The sequence below is a fragment of the Coenobita brevimanus genome, chromosome 92 (assembly GCF_032717465.1).
Source record: "Coenobita brevimanus isolate Jiangsu-jjx chromosome 92, ASM3271746v2, whole genome shotgun sequence".
In the NCBI taxonomy this organism is placed as follows: domain Eukaryota; kingdom Metazoa; phylum Arthropoda; class Malacostraca; order Decapoda; family Coenobitidae; genus Coenobita; species Coenobita brevimanus.
Genome location: NC_137045.1, coordinates 18,413,144 through 18,432,146, shown reverse-complemented (window position 1 = coordinate 18,432,146; position 19,003 = coordinate 18,413,144). Strand labels below are relative to the sequence as shown.

At 41.8% G+C, this 19,003-nt stretch overlaps 1 protein-coding gene across 1 annotated transcript; it reads right to left on the bottom strand.

The window, feature by feature from the left end:
- Positions 1 to 320: 320 nt before the first annotated feature.
- LOC145412109 (lymphotoxin beta receptor inhibitor-like) lies at positions 321 to 16,169 on the bottom strand. The gene is made up of 4 exons (XM_080282025.1): positions 15,952 to 16,169; positions 12,786 to 12,872; positions 5,643 to 5,869; positions 321 to 415 (listed from the first exon to the last, which is right to left on the bottom strand). Exons 1-4 carry the CDS (start codon positions 16,167 to 16,169, stop codon positions 321 to 323), a joined length of 627 nt encoding a protein of 208 aa, XP_080138151.1.
- Between the last annotated feature and the right edge of the window lie 2,834 nt (positions 16,170 to 19,003).

Sequence of the window (19,003 nt, the reverse complement as noted above, 5' to 3'; positions counted from 1 at the left end):
GGGCTGGTGTGGTGGTGTGTGGGGCTGGTGTGGTGGTGTGTGTGTGTGTGTGTGTGTGTGTGTGTGTGTGTGTGTGTGTGTGCGTGTGTGTGTGTGTGTGTGTCCGACTCTGGGCATAGGCTTCACAGCCTGCTCTCAAGGCCCAGTAGCTCTCCTACATACCATACACCTCTACATGGTGGTGGTGTGTGGGGCTGGTGTGGTGGTGTGTGGGGCTGGTGTGGTGGTGTGTGGGGCTGGTGTGGTGGTGTGTGGGGCTTGTGTAGTGGTGTGTGGGGCTTGTGTAATGGTGTGTGGGGCTTGTGTGGTGGTGTGTGGGGCTATATGTCCCTTCGTCGCCCCCTCAGGAACTCTGTCCAGCTGAGGAAACCATCCTTGTTCAAGTCGTTCTCGTTCATCACGGCGTCCACCAGTTCTGTCAAACCAGTGAAAGGTCAATAGTGATAGCGATAAGGTCACTAGTGAGATCAGAAGCTAAAATTACCACAAAATTATATATATATATATATATATATATATATATATATATATATATATATATATATATATATTTGCTTATATATATATATATATATATATATATATATATATATATATATATATATATATATATATATATATATATATATATATGTTTGTATGGATTTATGTTGTGAAAAGGCAGGAATGAAAAAAAAGTACAGGAAGATATGTTAGTAACAAAGGCAGTGAACACATTAACGAAAGAAGCTACAAGAAACTTACGTGTGTAATGAAAATACGAAACAAAGTGGAGAGGTAAATGTGAAGGGAAAAAAAAAAACAGTATGTAAACAAACAATAAGAGCGTGCTGGGGCAGATGATGAGTTTGGAACATACTGAGATAAAATGCGGCGAGACAACACGAATTTTCCTGAAAGGGACCGAAGAAATAACAAGAACGTATAAGAATTGTTGACAAAGGCGTGAAAAGAATAAAACTTTGAGGTTGTTGAGGGATTCACTACGATGACGTACGTTGTTATTTCTTGCCATCGATAGGCGATTATGATCAGCTTTTAAGATGGATTTCATGTTGTAATGAAAGGGTTATATTTTTGTAATCCCTCCAGTTAGAAAAGTCTTTCCAAAGCAAATATAATCGTTATTGGAAAATAAGAATTAAGTCCAACTTACGGTCACATGATGAACGTGTGAAAGATTGATTTTGTGCGAGATGAAAGTGAAGCGTGGTTGGTTGCAAAGTGTGGATAGTGAAAGAATATTGGTATATGAGTATTTTCATGAAAGTGAGAATGCCAGGAAGACCGCTGGATATTGCTTTCTTTACCAGCATATCATTCTATTCCTCTTTTAAGTCTTTCAGCAAGAGAAAGACTTTATTCTCCCGCCTAGCGAGGCGATAATGTAATCGCCTGCGTCTCTGTGTGTGTCTGTGTGTGTCTGTCTGTTGCCAGAGTATCTCCGAATTAAGTGGGCAAATTGTATCCAAACCTCGTAGGAAGTATCCCGGGATATCTGGCTTGTCGGTTAAAAATTTTGGCGAAGCTGTGTTGATGTGCCTCAGATCGCCAGAGGATTACTGATTTTTTTTTTTTCTTAGACAGGAACGCAGAGACGCGGAAACGTAGCAGGATAAATTCTAAAACTTTTTTTTCGATTTTGGCAAACATACGATGATATGCCTTCGATTGCCAGAAGATTACTGAAATAGTTTTTTAGTGATGGCGGGCGATACGCATTCGTGGGTGAATGCTTTGACATTTATTCAATGTGTTTTCGCCACCGACTGAAGATTTAATTCATATGAAGGGAGATCTTTCGTGCTGAAGGAGTTTACAAAGGTTGTATAAAACCCATCCAGCAGAAAAACCTCTCCTAAGCAGCATAAATCGACTGGAAGTAGCAAGAATTTACTATGATACGCCATCTTAGTGAGGAAATTAACATTAGTCTCACTCTTGCACATGTCCTCACACTTTTATCCTCCCTTTTAACCCTTTTAGCCCAAGGACGTCTTTATTGTTGTATTCTATCTTCTAACACTGCTATTCAGCTTATGAGAAACTTTTTGAACTCGAACATTAGACAGATCTTTCATTAACCTCTCCACTACCACAGGGATCTAAGCTGAGTGCAATCTTTCAGAGATAACAAAAATAATAAAAATAATATAATACATGCCTCTACTGAATGGGCTAAGAGTGCCCTTGTGACTCACTTTCAGCTGAATAAAATCATCTCGTTAGCTGAAATCGAATACTAGAGCTGCCTTACCATGAAGAGATTAATGGTGGTTACTAGCTGTGAGTCTCCTATAACACTCCATCAGCTGACGACATTGATCTGGCTTTAGCTTGAAGAAAATACTACAGAATACGCGAGCACGAGAGGGTTAATTTCTATTACCACTTCTTACAAAGTTCAGGATGTAAACGATGCAACTCACGCCACTGTACTATATCCCACCCAGCAGTTGCCTGTAAGTAGCCAAAAGTTTCCCTGCCTCGTCTCTCAGCACTTGACCCATTCCAGCTCTTACACCCACCTAACCCTCTCAGACCCCACTGCTGTTCCACCCAACCCTTCTTCCCATTTCACATCCTCACCTCGTCGTCCCACCCCTCACCCCCCACAGACGCTCATACGTCTGATAATTTATTTAATTCATTCCAGCTTCTACCACACCTACCTAACCCTTCTCAGACTTCCCACCCTATTTCCCACTCATTCTTCGTCCCTCCTCCCGCCTCAGCAAACACATCCACTCATTCATGGATAGTATCTCCCACATAAGTCTTCCCTGACCCATTCCCCTCCCCACAACCTCTGCTCCCCCTCCAACAAACCCATGCGGTGGAAGTATGAATGAATCATTACTTAATTCATTCATACTTCTACCACATCAACCAAACCATTCCCAAACCCTGCAGTCGCCCCACCTACCCCACAGCTCCCCTCCCCTCGACACACACACACACACACATCCATACATTCAGTAGTTTCTCCGACTCATAATTTATTACTTGCCTCTCCTTGGCATGTTCCTGGCCCGGCTATCCCCTCCTAGATCCTAAGTTTGTGTTTCTTCCCTCCTGTCTACCTTAACTGCACCTCTTCCCCCACCCCCTGAAAACACCCATCGGTGTCTCCTGCCTATTATTTCACTCAGTCCAGCTTGCATAGTCGGGTGACAAAAGTTCGCTTGATATTTCATCCCTTTTCCTCGTACATTTAACTTTCCTCAGCCAGCTGTCCTTGTTAAGTTAAAAAAAAAGGGGGGGGGGTTGTTAAGTTTTACTGCTCATAGACAATTCTCTGATGCGATGTGTGAGAGGAAAGTGACACGTATTCCCCAGATGTGAAGCAGTGGAACTAAATCAGAAATGTTCAGAGAGCTGAGCGACGATGCGCCCGATCTTTGATTATGACCTGTGACCATGACCATTCGCCGACTTTCTCCACAACAGAATCACTTCTTCCTAAGCTGAGCACAATGGTGGCCAATTTACATAAATAAATCTGTTGCCTCAGACTTTACTACACACACCTAACTCTTCCCACACCACACACGTACCTCCTCCCCTCCAACCCCCAATCCCCCTCGAGCTCCCTCCCTCACCTAACAAAGACACCCACTCTCGCGCTCACAGCCCTTCACAATACATCGTATGAAAACTGCTAAGTTTAGACACACAATAACAAAAATCACCTGAAGGTTGATGGAGTTTTTTACCCTCCTGCATCTTTTCCTCCCACGATAGCAACCCCAGGCTCCCCATTTTCTCCTCGTCCTATCCACTTTATCACTTCCCAGAATATCCTTGCCTTTAAACAATAGGTGTAAAAAGGAGGGAGGTGAAGGTCGCCGGAACTCCTCTACTTAAAAATTTCAGTAGTGGTTATCGTGTGAGAAGTAGGCCCTTAGATATACCATCAGGAACTCGGGTTATTCATAAAGACTCCGAACTACTAATGGATACTTTACGGGGAGAGAGTTGTGTTACACTCTCGGAGTCTATCAGTTCTCTGTCTCTCCTAAAATCATATGGGGAGAGGTAAATGAGTTTTCGTTCTTACCCAGTGTCATGACGTTCCGCAGAGTTAAAGAATTGTCAGCTGTGTACACATGAAACAGTCTTCTCAGCGTTCCCTTCCTGAAGCCATAAATTTTGGCCAGAGGCAGCGACCACTGCCAGTTCATGGCATTCTGGCAGCGTCTGAGTCATCACGACTAAGCAGCAAACATCCGCTCATTTACATTTGTCATCCCCCGGATAAATAAGATGTCTCCGGGCATGTTATGGACGTAGAGAGTAATAGCCTACTGTAGAAGACAATTTAAAAAATAACACAACAATTACTGTATATGAGTGATTGATATGGAAATTATAATCGGCATAAATGACTCTCCTGATGTCCATAGTCTTGAATCTGTCTAAACTCGCACACGAATGTTACCGTCAGAACACCAACTAGGCCTGTATTAACTGACGTCCCTGGCTGCCCGACTGCACAATCGACAACCCCTGCCTCACTTACTCCGCAACACCTCCTCCCCGTCAGCACACCTTCACTCCCTCCCTCCACCATGATGTCTTCTTCTGTTTATATTACCATTAAATCATTTTATCCATCGACTTACACGGCTATAGTAATGAAGGAGTTAGTTAAGGCGTCTCCATCCCCTCCAGTTCGAAAAGTCTTGCGTAAATTGAATAAAATCGTGCGAAGGTAGCCTGATTGAAAAAAAAAAAAAAAACGTGAATGAGTTAAAAGATGGAATTCGTAAGTTGTCTTTTGTAAGCCTAAGTTATTCATGGACAGGCATTATCCCCTTTATCCCGAGGACGTGTTGAAGTAATCTGTTTTAGCTGACAGTACGCGATTTTTTTTAAGCTAGGAGAGATGCCCTGAAGGTGGAATGTTATGCTCAGGTCTGACATAGTTCACTGACTCCCTTCCCCACCTCCCCCCGTTTAAACTTTAGCCCTAATATTGACTTCCTCTAACTCCACGGCTCCCCAACACACACACACACACACACACACACACACACACACAGGCAACTCTACTATGGTATTCATCTCTTATTTATATACTGTAGAATGGATAAAAACTTGTGTGTGTGTGTGTGTGTGTGTGTGTGTGTGTGTGTGTGTGTGTGTGTGTGTGTGTGTGTGTGTGTGTGTGTGTGGCGTTTGGTGGTGTGTGTGGCATTTCATGATGTGTGTGGTGTTTGGTGATGCATATGGTGTTTATCCTGTGGTTCTGTGAGTATGTGTGTTTGTATGTATGAATGTTTATATGTGTATATGTTTGTGGTGTGTTATTGTATGTGTGGTGTTTTTTGGTGTTTATGGTGCTTACTATTTTACGTGGTGTGTAGTAGCGTGTGTGATGTTTAGTGTTTGGTGGTGGTGTATGTGGTGTTTGGAGGTACCCGTGGCGTTGTATGTGATGTTTGGTGGTATGTGTGGTGTTTTGAGGTGTGTGATGTTTGACAGTGTTTGGTGGTGATGTGTGTGATGTTTGGTGGTTGTTTGATGGTGGCGTGTGTGGTTTAAGATGAGGTATGTGTGTGATATGTGTGGTGTGGTGGTGTGTGTGTGGTGTGGTGACATACCCTATATAGTCAAATTTAGGTCACGTCGTCACTTACCGACGTAGAAATTCAGTTTCTCGTGCCACTTCTCCTGGCGATAATTCTTGAGGACCTTCTGCTCCTCCTCGCTCAGCCCTGCCAGCCCTGCCTCTCCTTCCTTGTCCTTGTCGGCATCCACGTCACCGCTCTCGTCGTCCTCATCGTCGGCGTCGTCTGCCACGTGCATGATGGCCGCCATAATCTCCAGCCCATCCAGCTTCAGGTTCTCATCGAAGTCATGCATCCTGGAACGTCGTCACTGTATTAGGCAGTGTTGAAGATAAAATATAAACAAGTCAATACTATGCGTAGCTTAAGCTCAAGAGAGTTTATAAACACAACCCCTGCTGTTAGTCTGGTCCCTTCATATCCCGTCATCCTTTTTACTACAATGACCTGTTAGTTTAGCTTGTTCTTCCTCCCTTCAGACGATTCCATTCAACTAATGAGAGACATCGGAGCAAAGTTCTTGGAATTTTCACTTCATGCTCATAGTCATATTTACTAACAACTAACAGTTTAAACGAGGTTGATGGGGCACCTGAAAATACCACCACACAATGAGATAAACCTAATTTTTCGTAAGAATTATAATAGATTTCCAGTGGTTACCATAGAACAACCATTGCAAGCAAAAACTGATAGTCTTCATTATAGGGATGGGGTGGATAGTAAAGTCATTAGTAATAGTCACGATTCTGTTTGAAATATTGTTGGTAAAATAGAAAGAACAGATGTCAAGTAGAGATTTCTGATTATAAATAGCTATGTTGTAAGATGAATGTTTGAAGAGCTATTAGGGTTGTATACAAATGATATAACGAATAAGGAGCCATTAAAAATGGTCAGAGAAAGCTGAACTAGGCCAGAAGAGTTTGAAAGACGGCTAAGTAGGGAATTAAAAGCTAGCAATATGTCTCTGAAGGGAAAAGGAAAAAGTTTGGGAATTCAAAAGAAGTGGAAGCAGAGGGATGAAAAATCGAAGAAAATTTGATATCAGGAAAGGAGTAAGTAGGCTGCGTGAGAGCTCGTGGGATGCAAGTTAAGAGTGATTTACTTGCAGAGAAGAAGATGGGGAAACGAGTAAGAGAAGGATCAATGGATGGGGAGTGTAAGTACAGTGGACGAGGAGAGGTGCGCCTGTGAGGTGGCTGAAGAAGGTAAACATAAAGGAGCAAATGAGAGAGAGAGAGAGAGAGAGAGAGAGAGATGAACTAGTTATTGCACTTGACTGTCACTTGTGGGTTTGTGTTTTAAGCTGCCTGTACCCTCAGTCCAAAGTAGAATCCAGCATTAGCGGACACTTCAAGTACTTGCTGGTTGTATGTTGTTTCATATACTAACATATTTACACCTTGTCATTCACACACACACACACACACACACACACACACACACACACACACACACACACACACACACACACACACACACACACACACACACACACACACAGATGACACCACATGTTTATCCATACTTGACCAGCATGAGGAAGGGGTCAGTTCTTGCTGCAACTCTTCCCTGCGAGTAGGTTCATTTCCTCAAGAGATCCCGTAATGACTGACACAAATACAGATTACGAGTGGAACATAAAGAGATCCCGGTAGACTGAAAGGCGGAAGAGATTACTACGTTATATAATAAGATGAGTGGCGGAAGAGAGAATTCCATAGAGGGAGTCTCTTGGTAAGGCCATCGTCAGAGTAAGATGGGAAGCCACTCACAATACGACGCATATTTTGTCTCACACCGTCCAATCGTAGGTCGGGGTAAAGGTTGGAATAAAAATACCCACATCGTTAACCTACGTCCTGGCATTTCGATTCTCCATAAAAGGGAGAAAAGTTGACTCCCACTGAAATGAAATATTGATGTTCCAACTTCTGCCTCAACCAAACTTCATCCCCGACGTACACGATTAGACCATTAGCGTCAGAATAGGGTCCGGATTCTTGTGTACCATAGGAGGCTCCGTAGCACCTCTTCCTTAGCGAATTATACTGTATGTAGGTCATTTACATATTTCTTTGCATACTGCTTTTATCGTTTTAATATCAACATAGCTGGCATCAGTACTCTACGGGAGGATGCTGAGGTGTAATGCGCAGACTGAATCGTGAAGGAAGAGATGTTACGAAATATCCAAAGCCACTTGTTGACTCCGATGATTTCGTAACAGATATTTCGTAGCAGTGATATTACGCATTACACCTTCATCATCATCCTCTTGCATGTTACTAATACCAACTGTGTAAGCATTAACACTCTCATGGCCGGGACAAGTCTTTCATTCTACTCCAGCTTAAGTCCAGACGATTTTATTTGGGGCGAGTCTTGGGAGCCTGACGCCCGTATTCCCCTCGGTTAAGGAAGCTCCCTAACACCTATTTCTTGGCGATTTATTTAGTTTATTACACCTTACTGTCCTCTTTTGTGTTACGTAAATACTTCCAGTATCGCCACACTCTCCATAAATAAAGTACAAAAGGATATTAACCAGACTTATCGCAAAATAAATTGCTTAGGGAGAGGTGTCAGGGAGCTTGCTAAACCCGCGGGCATTCGGACCTGAGACTAACTGCTGTCACCATAAACTTTTAGGCACAAACAACTCGAGTGGCCTATTCCAGGTGACCCCATATGACCTTATTCACCTGAGAGAAGGGTCACGGGAGCCTGGGAGAGTTAGAATCATGAAAAGAACACACGAGAAAATACTGAGGTGAATTAGGCTATGCACATTAGATTAGTAAAGAAAAGGTGCTTCGATGCCCGCCAGCGACAGCACTACCCTGGCAAATATTCTAGTCAGCTCAAAAGGAAATCCAGCACCTATATCCATATGTCTGTCTGTCTGTCTGTCTATTTATCTATCTTCCTGTCTTTCTGTATGTCTATCTATCTATCTGTCTATCTATCTATCTATCTATTTATCGGCCGCCATGTCGCTCTGTCCCCTACCATTTCGCCGCCCTCCTCCCAACGTACACCCCCCTCTCTCATATACCTCTCTATTCCACCCCTCCATCCCATCCTCGGTCTCCCCCTCCATACTACACCGTATTGTACCCTTGTATGTCGTATACGCCTTTGAAATACCAACATACTCGTAGATTAATTGTATACAAGAAAATATTAATGCATTATATGTGGAATTAGTTGGTTAGGAAAAGGTGTTAGGGAGCCTTCATGACCGAAAAGAATACGATGCTAGGTTAAGGAAGTTCCCTAACACCTCTTCCCTAGCGATTTATTTTTGGATATGGCTGTTAGCTTTCCTTTACACGTTATTTATGCAGAGTATGGCGGTACTGGAAGGATTTACTTAACACTGAAGAGGACAGTAAGGTGTAATAAACAAAATAAATTGCTTAGGAAAAGGTGTTAGGGGGCCGCAGAGTCTTAGGCCATCTTTCTCGTGGTAAGTACTAAACACCTGCCCTTTACCTGTTCAGATATTTATGTGGCACGCGTATTTCCTCTTGTATGTTATTTCTGAAGTCGTTCTTGGTGCTAAAATGACAGATATTTGAAAGATTTTATTAAGGTGTAACATTAAAGATAAATTACAAAAAATTAGGTGTTAGAAAGCTTCCTAACTTGATGCAAACACTTTTTTTTTTTTTTTTTTTGACGGGGTGGGAGGTTTGTAAGGGCAGGATGAACCAGAGGAAGTATACCTTGTGCTTTCATGATATTCCCACTAATATTGCGCTGTTTGATTCATCGTAGGAAAAACTCTGTGGAACTGATGGAGGCTGTATCTAACCCCTCCAGTTCCAGAAAGACACTGCTTAACTGAAGAGCCTAAAATTGTCTGGCGAAAACAAGAATAAAACAAATATGCATCATTGGCCTGAAAGAGTAAGGAGTAAAATCGATCTGTGAGAAGGGAGAACAAAGTATATGCGTTGATAAGAGCTGGAACGATAAGCAGTGGTCGATGATACGAGTCGCCTGGGATTAGTTAGAAAGGAAATCCCGCACTGATGTGAAACAGGGGTGAATGGAGGGGTGAAACAGTGGGGTAATGTGAGTGACAAAATACAGAAATGGAGCAAGGGTGAGTGGGTTTGGTAAGATGATAAGTATTATGGTAGGGAAAAATACAGTAAGTAGAGGATGTTGAGGACAGTGGAGGGGATGATGGTGTATAGGGTGAGAGGAGAGGTAAGGTGGTGAAACATAGTTAAGTGGAGGGGTTAGTTGGTGGAGAGGAGGGTAAGTGTATAAATTGAAGTGTAAGATGGAGGAATATAGCTGGGTGAAGGGGTAAGATGGTGAAGTAGAGTGGAGCGGAAAGATGTTGGAAAAGAGATAAGTGGAGGGGTAAGAGTGCGGAATATAGGACAAGTTGAAGGGTAGGATAATTGACAAGAGGACCAGTGGAGGAGTAAGATGGAAGAGGAGTAGAGGGGTAAGATGGAGGAGGAGAGAAGGAGTGGAGGGTAAAATGGAGGAGGAAAGGAGGAATGAAAGGATAAGGTGGAAGAGGAGAGGATGATCGGAGTGAAGTGGAGGAGGCTAGACTAGAGTGGGTTCGTCAGGAAATGAGAGATTGCTGCTGAGCCGGGATAGAATTACGGAAGGCCCTTTTTGTCCACGCTCTTCCTGATAAGCTCTCGGGAATGACGAAAGGTGAGACGGAGGACTGAACCGGAAAATATATTGGAAAATCTGTCTCCCATACATATATTAATGGTATTGTAAGAGGTACATTATGGATTGACTAGAAAATAGATGGAAATTTTGCCCTCCTGACGTCTGCTTGTAGTATTATAGGAGTGACTGGACGGATAGACTGGAAAATAGGGTGGAATTTTGTCTCACTCACACATATTAACAGTATTGCAAGAGAAAAGAACAGAATAAATATTATACTGGAATTTTGTCTCCTTTACATTATTATTATTATAGTTAGTTATTATTAGTATTATAAGAACTGTGGATAGACTGAAAAATATATTTGAATTCCCTCCCTCAAATCTATCATTCATGTAGGTGTTAATTCATCCCCTTATTACGAATGCGTATGTTCATAATTTTACTCAGGCACTGCTACATGATTCTCTTCAGATCTGGAATATCCTGCAGTAGTCAAGTGGTAATTGAGAGCTTTATCAAACCCCTGCAGTATGAAAAGTCCATCCCAGGCCTAATAAAATCGTTGAAGATAACAAGAAAAAAATGTAAAAATACATACTCTGAATGAGATATACTGCGATGAAATGAACTGCGATTTACCCTTTACTGCATATCTCCTGTCTGGCGTGTTTCATGGCTGTCGTTTACAACTAGGATCTTTGATGAAACTACATAATAAATTATATGATTTCATGATTGTCACCAGAACGTCAGCTTAGGCAAAAAGCTTCAGTTCTTGTCACTTCTAATTATACAAGTCAATCATTATGACAGGTGTCAGCTGAGCAGATAAGTTTTGTTATATATATATATATATATATATATATATATATATATATATATATATTTATATATATTTATATATATATATATATATTATCATAACGCCGGGTGTTTTTTTTTTTTTTTTTTTTTTTTTTTGGAAGAACAGTTAATAATCAGAGTTTGTGGATTCGATGTGCCATACATACATACATACATACATACATATATATATATATATATATATATATATATATATATATATATATATATATCTATATATATTGTGTGGGGGGGGGGGTCAATGAAGTATGGATAGGAAAGTCTATTCAATCTTAATAATCACGCAGTGAGGGTAAGTGTTTGAAGTGGTTAGTGAGGAGTGAAATCTGTGAAGGTCAGTGTTTTTGTGGTGTAAGGATATGACGGCCTAGTTGGTGGTGAAGGTCGAGTGGCAGGATACTGGTGTGGCAGCAGCTCAGATTCACAAAGTGAAATTGAGCGCCTAACCTTTCCATTTTACCCTTTCAGTCTAATGGCACATGTTGCCATATTCCATTTTTCGTTTTGCAGTTGTTTTCTGTTTTTTGTATTTATACATTTTATTTATTCTGTCTTTGTTGTCAGTGGACTAGACTAATCAGGAGAGATTTTTTCAAAATGGTGGGAGGTGGGGGCGCTCGCCATCCACTCACTCGATGTAGTGCTGCTTTGGGTGTCTGCCCATTCCTCTCTTTCTTCCTTCCTCTTCTGTCTTTCTTTCCTTCTTTCTTTCCTCTTCCTTCTGCCTACGGGTGACCATACTCTTCTGTCTCTATTTCCTTCATTCTTTCCTCTTCTTTCTGCCTATGGGTGACTACACTGAGTGACAAGCCAAATGGTTTCCTTTACACCGGGAAACCATTTACTTCGCTGGGTGGTAACCATTTAAGCAAATTATGGCGCCTGGTGGTTTAGTGGGTAATTAAGGCGCTCCAATTGGATTGAGCCTGTGTAGGCTTATATCCAAGGGATGGTTGGGGTTTATTGCTCACGTAATGCCACTCAGGGATGAGTGAGGCTGGTCATTGTCATCTTAAATGTCAGGACCAACTTGTCAAGCCCCGGGCTCCTACGCTTCTCATGGGGCAACATAGGATTGGATGGTGGATGGATGAACGGAAAGATTAAATTAGCTTTCATTAACCCGTTAGAGACGAAACCCGAAAGGTCTTTTCTAAGCTAAATAAAATCGTCTGCAAACAGCAAGAATAAGATGGAACAAGACGTCATTGGACTGAAGGGGTTAGCACTTCACACCTACCCGGCTCTTGGTTCGTAATCGTTGACTGTGATTTATTCGCCCCAGTCAACGGTTTACAGTAAAGTATCATACAAGATCGAAACCTAGTACTATTAGATTCTGTGATATAATTATTAAAACTGTGTGATTAGGTGTGGTGTGTTACTGAGACAGGAAAAGCAGTCATACACAGTACAGATGATGATGCCTGTGAGGTGGTGTCAGCTTTTGGCGGGCTTCACTGGTGACTGAATGAATGTGTGGCTAATTTCACAGGGCTTGCTGGTGATTAATTCTCCCTCTATCGTGTTTTCCTTGCTGACTTGACCCTAATTCACTCCATCCTAAGGTGGGGAAAAGAGGCCGGATTAATGATGATGATGATGATAATGATGACGATGATGATGATGATGGAAAAAAGTGGGCAAACTATCTGTAGTGTGTAAATCTTGGTGCCGGTGTTGACTGACCTGAAGTAGTGGAAGTCGAGCTCCTTGTCGCTCATCTCTGCGATCCTGTCCATAGGGATGTAGTCAGGCAGGTCCTCCTTCAGGTGTCTGTCACAGGATTAGGTTAGTGTTTAGTGAAGGAGTTATGTATGTGATAACGGAAGCAAGTATATTTCGATTTTTGTGAGTGGTAAATGAGACGCCAACCATCCACCCACTTGATGTAGTGCAATCTTTCAAGTGGCCCGAAATTGAGTGACAAGCCAAATGATTTCCAGTAACCCAAGAAACCATGTAATTTCCTGAGCTGGGTGATAACAATAAAACCAAGTAGGTGCCTGGTGGTTTAGTGGGTTAATGCGCTTCAACCTCCTAACAGGGCTTACGTCCGAGAGATGATTGGGGTTTATTGCTCACCTAATCCCACTCAGGAGCGAGCGAGGGTAGCCTAATCATCCTCATTTTTCTTGTTGCGTTTGATTAGCCTAGCCCAGGGCCCCTACGAACATAACAGGGCGAAAAGGACAGTATGGCATAGATTATTATTTTTATTATTATTATTATTATTATTATTATTATTAATTATGACCACCACCACCACTGTCACTGTCACCATCATCGCCAACACCATTACCCTCAATCTTCAGCATCGTCATCATCATCGTCATCATCAATCAGTCAGTCAGTCCATCATCATCAATCAGTATCATTCATCATCATCATTATCAATCATCATCACTCACTATCAGCACCATTCATCATCATCATCATCAGTCATCATCATCACTCACTATCATCATCATTTGTCATCATCATCATCATAATCATATATCATCATCTTCATCGGTCATCAATCAGTCATCATCATTATCATCAATCAGTCAATTAGTCAGTCATCATTATTCAGTTAGTTAACCAGCCAGTCATTTACATCAATCACTCAGTCATCAATCAGTCAGTCAATCAGCCAATCAATCATCAGTCAATCAATCAATCATCAATCGATCATCAATCAGTCATCACTTAGTCTTCAGTCAGTCAATCATCAGTCAGTCAATCAGTCAGTCATCAATCGATCATCAATCCGTCAGTCATCAGTCGATCATCAGTCAATCAGTCATCAGTTAGTCAGTCATCAATCAGTCAGTCAACCAATCATCATCATTTCATCCATCAGTCGATCAGTCAGTCAGTCAGTTAATCAACCATCATCATCATCATCATCATCATCATCATCATCATCCATTCACTCAATCGCTTACACAATCAGTCAGTCAATTAATCAGTCAGTCATCGCCGCCAGTCAGTCATTCAATCAAACAGTCAGTCATCATCACCGTCAGTCAGTTAATCATCACCATCAGTCAGTCATCATCATCATCATCAATCACCATTTGTTATTGTTCTTAGTATTAAATACAGTATGACAATAATTCCCTTTGTTCTGTTTTTATTTTTCGGTTATGCATTTTATCATATCATACCATTTACATCATAATACATTTCTGTGGAAAAACAAGAGACTAATTGAATGAACCCTGAGAGACGAAACTCGTAGGAAAGTCCCTTACTAAATGAAAGGACAAATAAAGTAGAAACACGGCAGGAGAGTTTTAACAGACGCAGGCTAAGGTTTCGTACCACACCAAAAGAGTCGAGTCGGGTCGAGTCATGATTCTGTATGACATGCCATTCTAGCACTCATTAACCTTCTCATGAGTGGGACAACCCAAGAATTCCACTACAAATTTCTGGTCAGCGCCAGATGATATCATTCAGCTGAGAGTGAATCAAAGGAGTCTTGGAAAACTAATATGTTTGTAGCTAATTCTGGGAACTGCCCACACCGAGGGAATCCAGTTGATCTGAATCGCGTCTAGTCAGGTACGTTCGGAGCTTCGGACCGATTTCCCCCTCAGTTCCACCCAGTTGTGCTTGGAGGTACGCCACGCGACTTGAGAGTTAAGAAATCGTGCTTATGAGCGCCCTGCTTTCTGTGATCTTAGTGGTGGCAGGCATCGAAATCGTGTCGTGATGGCAGGATTGTGAAGAAAGGTCGCTATATAGCTGATTTCTACAGGTAAGAGTATCAGAAATGGTATTTACTATTTCTCGTGCGTTTACTCGGTCACAACTAGCATCACATTTGCATATGCAGGATTATGCAAAAATACAAGCAGGCATCATGATGGAATTAGTACTTCAACAGAATGTGTGTCCATATTACTTGAAGCCTGGTGGGATACTGATATACTTAATCTCTGCTTGAATCATTGTATCGAATGACTTTACCAGATGATGCAGATGAGAATTCCCACTCATCTTGACTCTCTCCGTGTGAGGAGAATCGTTCGTTCGTTCGTTGAAAGATTCCCTGCACATATAGTGCAGGCCGGGCCATACATTAGCCCGGTCAGTGGTGTATGGGCTGATTAAAAAAACAGTAAGTGGGGAGGACAGGACCTGGGGAATGCCCAGCACACACGTCCTGTCTCCTGACGGGCTTTGTGGTGTGTGTGTGTGTGTGTGTGTGTGAGGAGAATAGGAACCAAATGACTAATGATTCGACACTGTTTCTAGGTGTGCAGGTAGTCTTAAACCTCATTATACCCATGTGTTGAAACTTGTGTTTATCATGAAACAAACATACAAACACAAGTGTACAGGTATATTTCTTTCATCTGAATAATTCATGGCTTATTCAAACAAGACACAATTTTAGTACAGTACGGCAGGTTCAGTGTATTGGTATATTTTATGTATTTGATTCTTGGTTCTTTAATTCTTTGACTGGTTACATATCTCTGTATTGAAAACTTCGTGGCGTTAGCTTTAGGGACATTCCCTAGTGTATCATAAACAAAGAGAGGATTACTCCAAATAGTTTCTGAAGCCTCTCCTCATAATAAGTTCTCTTATCTGAAGTAAATAATTTGGTGTTAGGCTGAATAACATTACCAGGTGCACTGAACAAGGATGGGATGGCGGAATATCAGACAGTGTGTGTGAGTTCGAAAGAGACTGCATAGGACAAGGTGTTATGGAGGCGTTTCATTTATGGCCACACCTTCCGGGATTTAGGCGTTTGGCTCTAGATAGATATAGGTAGGTAGATAGATAAACCAACCACAGGGAAAGTTAAATCGACTCTCATAATCAGGGAGGCAGCAACTCATATCCTACTCACTCCCTGTCGTGGATGAGTTGGTTGTCCTCGAGTAGCTTCGGATTGTAGACGGAACCAGGGGGCAGCTTGGGCACGTGGTGGTGGTGCTTCCCTCCCCCCGCACCCCTCTGCTGTCCGTGGGGATGTCTTCCCATGCGTCCGTGAGAGCCCTGGTACGCCCCCACGCACACGCACACGCACGCCAACACCCACAATGCCGTCCTCAGTGTTGCACGCATCTTGGGAGCACGGATGTTGCTGGTGATGGGAAGTTTTGATAGAGTTTTGGAGGGTATAATATGAGCAGTACACACACACACACACACACACACACACACACACACACACACACACACACACACACACACACACACACACACACACACACACACACACACACACACACACACACACACACACACACACACACACACACACACACACACACACACACACACACACACACACACACACACACACACACACACACACACACACACACACACACACACACACACACACACGTAGCATGTTAATAATCTTCCGTGTGCTCTGTATGCAGATTAAGTCATTACCAAAGAGGCATTAACAAGACTCTAAGGAATGAGCTTCAGCAAATTAAATCGCTAAGGAAGGAAGGGGTTAAAAAAAAAAAAAAAAAAAAACTCCCCTTAAGCTAAGTATAAAAATCGTCTGGTAGGAACAAGATGTAAACAAAAAAAAAAAAATCATCGTCTTGAAGGCTTTGACCACTTCCCTTCGATTACATATTTTTCATTTCTTGGTAGCTTCAGGTGATTTTATTGTGGGTAAGAGAGAGAGTTTCGAGCGGAAGGAGGTAACATGCAGCCTTCCTCAACCCCCTCAGCACGAGGGACCTTTTCTAACGAGGATAAATTTGTCTGGAAATGGCAGGAAGAAGGTAAAAAAATAGGTCATCGGACTGAGAAATCCATAGCGCCAAATTCATCCAACCTGACGGAGATCTCTCAAACCCCTTTCCAGCTCAGATGATGGCCAGGTGCAGTCAGAGTGAAGGGCTGATTTGACTAGTAACCAAAGAGTCCCATTCTTACTTCATAACTAAGGCTCACTGAATTCTATGCCACCACGACTTACTATTTAAACTATGAGAATGACCCAGTTCTGTCGGATGAAAACACACGGACCATAATCGCCTGCTAGGGATCCAGGGGAGAAGCAATGTCTCACCATGTCGCCTGATCGTCGTGAGAGGGAAATCGTATCTTTCAATATGGCGGTCATCCTTTTTGTTATTCTTGCCACCATCAGACGATTTTATTCAGCTTTGGAGACACTTTTCAGGCAGGAAGGATTAGAGGATTTCATTAACCCCCCTTATCATGAAAAATCTCCATGAACTTAAAATAAAAAAAATCGTCTGGCGTCCTATTTCATCTTCCCATCGATTTATAAGATTTCGTAATTCCCTCTCCTTAGCGATTTGTCTTCCGTATAACCTCTTAATCATCTCCATTAAGTAATTGATAGCATTTTAATATCGACTTGGTGTCTATCAGTAATATGGAAGGGAATATAAAGGTTTGATGCGCAGAATAATTGGGTGAGGAGGAAATATTATGACACTTTAAGAAATCAGCGAAAAACACGTTCCTTCTTACCAGCAAATGAGGGAGAGAGAGAGAGAGAGAGAGAGGGAGGGAGGGAGAGAGTTGTTTCGAGTTCCCCATTAGATGTAGTAACGATGTCCTTATATTTTTTCCACAGCAAACAGGAAGAGTAGAACCATTAAAAAGAAATAGGGAAAATTCTCTCTCTCTCTCTCTCTCTCTCTCTCTCTCTCTCTCTCTCTCTCTCTCTCTCTCTCTCTCTCTCCCTTTTGCACTAATCAGAAATTCCTTTACCTACTTTGACTTGCGAATTATACGAGACAGACAGACAGACAAGGACTACCATAAACAAATAATCAGTCTCCGTAAGATATGCATTTTCTTCGGCCACAGTTACTTTATCAATTACCTTAAGCCAGCAAGAATTCATTTGATCATGTGCCAACTCCAGCAAGGCGAAAATGACTCAAAACTGCGTTGGAGAGAGAGAGAGAGAGAATTGTTCCTGGAAACATGTCTCTCCTCTTCACATCACTTCTTGGAATCTTAATGTGCACAATATTTTTCCCCTCACTAGTCAGAATTGATTACATTTTCTTCCTGTAAGCTTTGAATACATTGACGTCTTTTGAACATTTTATTATTGATGCCACCCGACTGTTTTATTTAAAGATGTATTTGTAATGGAAGGGCTATTTATGGCCTTTATTACTAAGGATGTCTTGTATGCTCAATAGAATCGTCTAAAAGCAGCAATAAATAAATAGATAAATAAATAGATGAATAAAACTAAACACATTGTAATAGACGTGTTAAAAATGATATTCTGCTTAACGAGAAACATTTTGGATTTTTTTTTGTATTTTCTTTTGACATAATTGCTCGTTTCTCTTCTATGCTGTATTCGTGGCATTCGTTTATTTTGAAGGCTATTAGGTAGACGGCATATCCACGGCACTTGCATTCAGGTGACGAAAGCGAGCACATGTATATTGTGGAGATTCTTAATTGCTTGTTTACAAAGAGCGAATCTGTTGTCCTCACACGGTTTGATTGGAATATTGTATCTGTTTATCATTCTAACTGTCTGTCAACCAATCTGCCTGTCTGTCTGTGCATCTACCCATCTATCTGTCTTTCTGCCAGTCTATCTATCTATGTCTTCATCAGTCACTGTATTAATGCTTCTCGTCGCTGCCAAATGCCACTTTAACAATAGGACCTCTAGACGTTTATGTACCAGATCAGTCAGGACCCTCTTCCCACAACACGCCAGCCTCCCTCATATACTCTCTCATATACACCTCTTCAGTACACATAGCAGACGACTTGACCCATCCCTGACACCCGTTAGTCGAAATGTGACTCCTTTTATCTCCCTTTATCTCACCTGTAAATAATCAAGACAAAACGGTGAAGATTGTTATTACTCCTATACACTTCCTTGCCCGCAGAGTCGGTGTTACTCAATTGCCAATTAT

Excerpts from the sequence above, each read along its gene's own strand:
- LOC145412109 (XM_080282025.1), bottom strand. The coding sequence starts at position 16,169 with ATGCGTGCAACACTGAGGACGGCATTGTGGGTGTTGGCGTGCGTGTGC. Across the intron at positions 12,873-15,951 it reads CAACTCATCCACGACAGGGA|ACACCTGAAGGAGGACCTGC; the intron begins GTGAGTAGGATA and ends ATCCTGTGACAG. Across the intron at positions 416-5,642 it reads GAAACTGAATTTCTACGTCG|AACTGGTGGACGCCGTGATG; the intron begins GTAAGTGACGAC and ends CTGGTTTGACAG.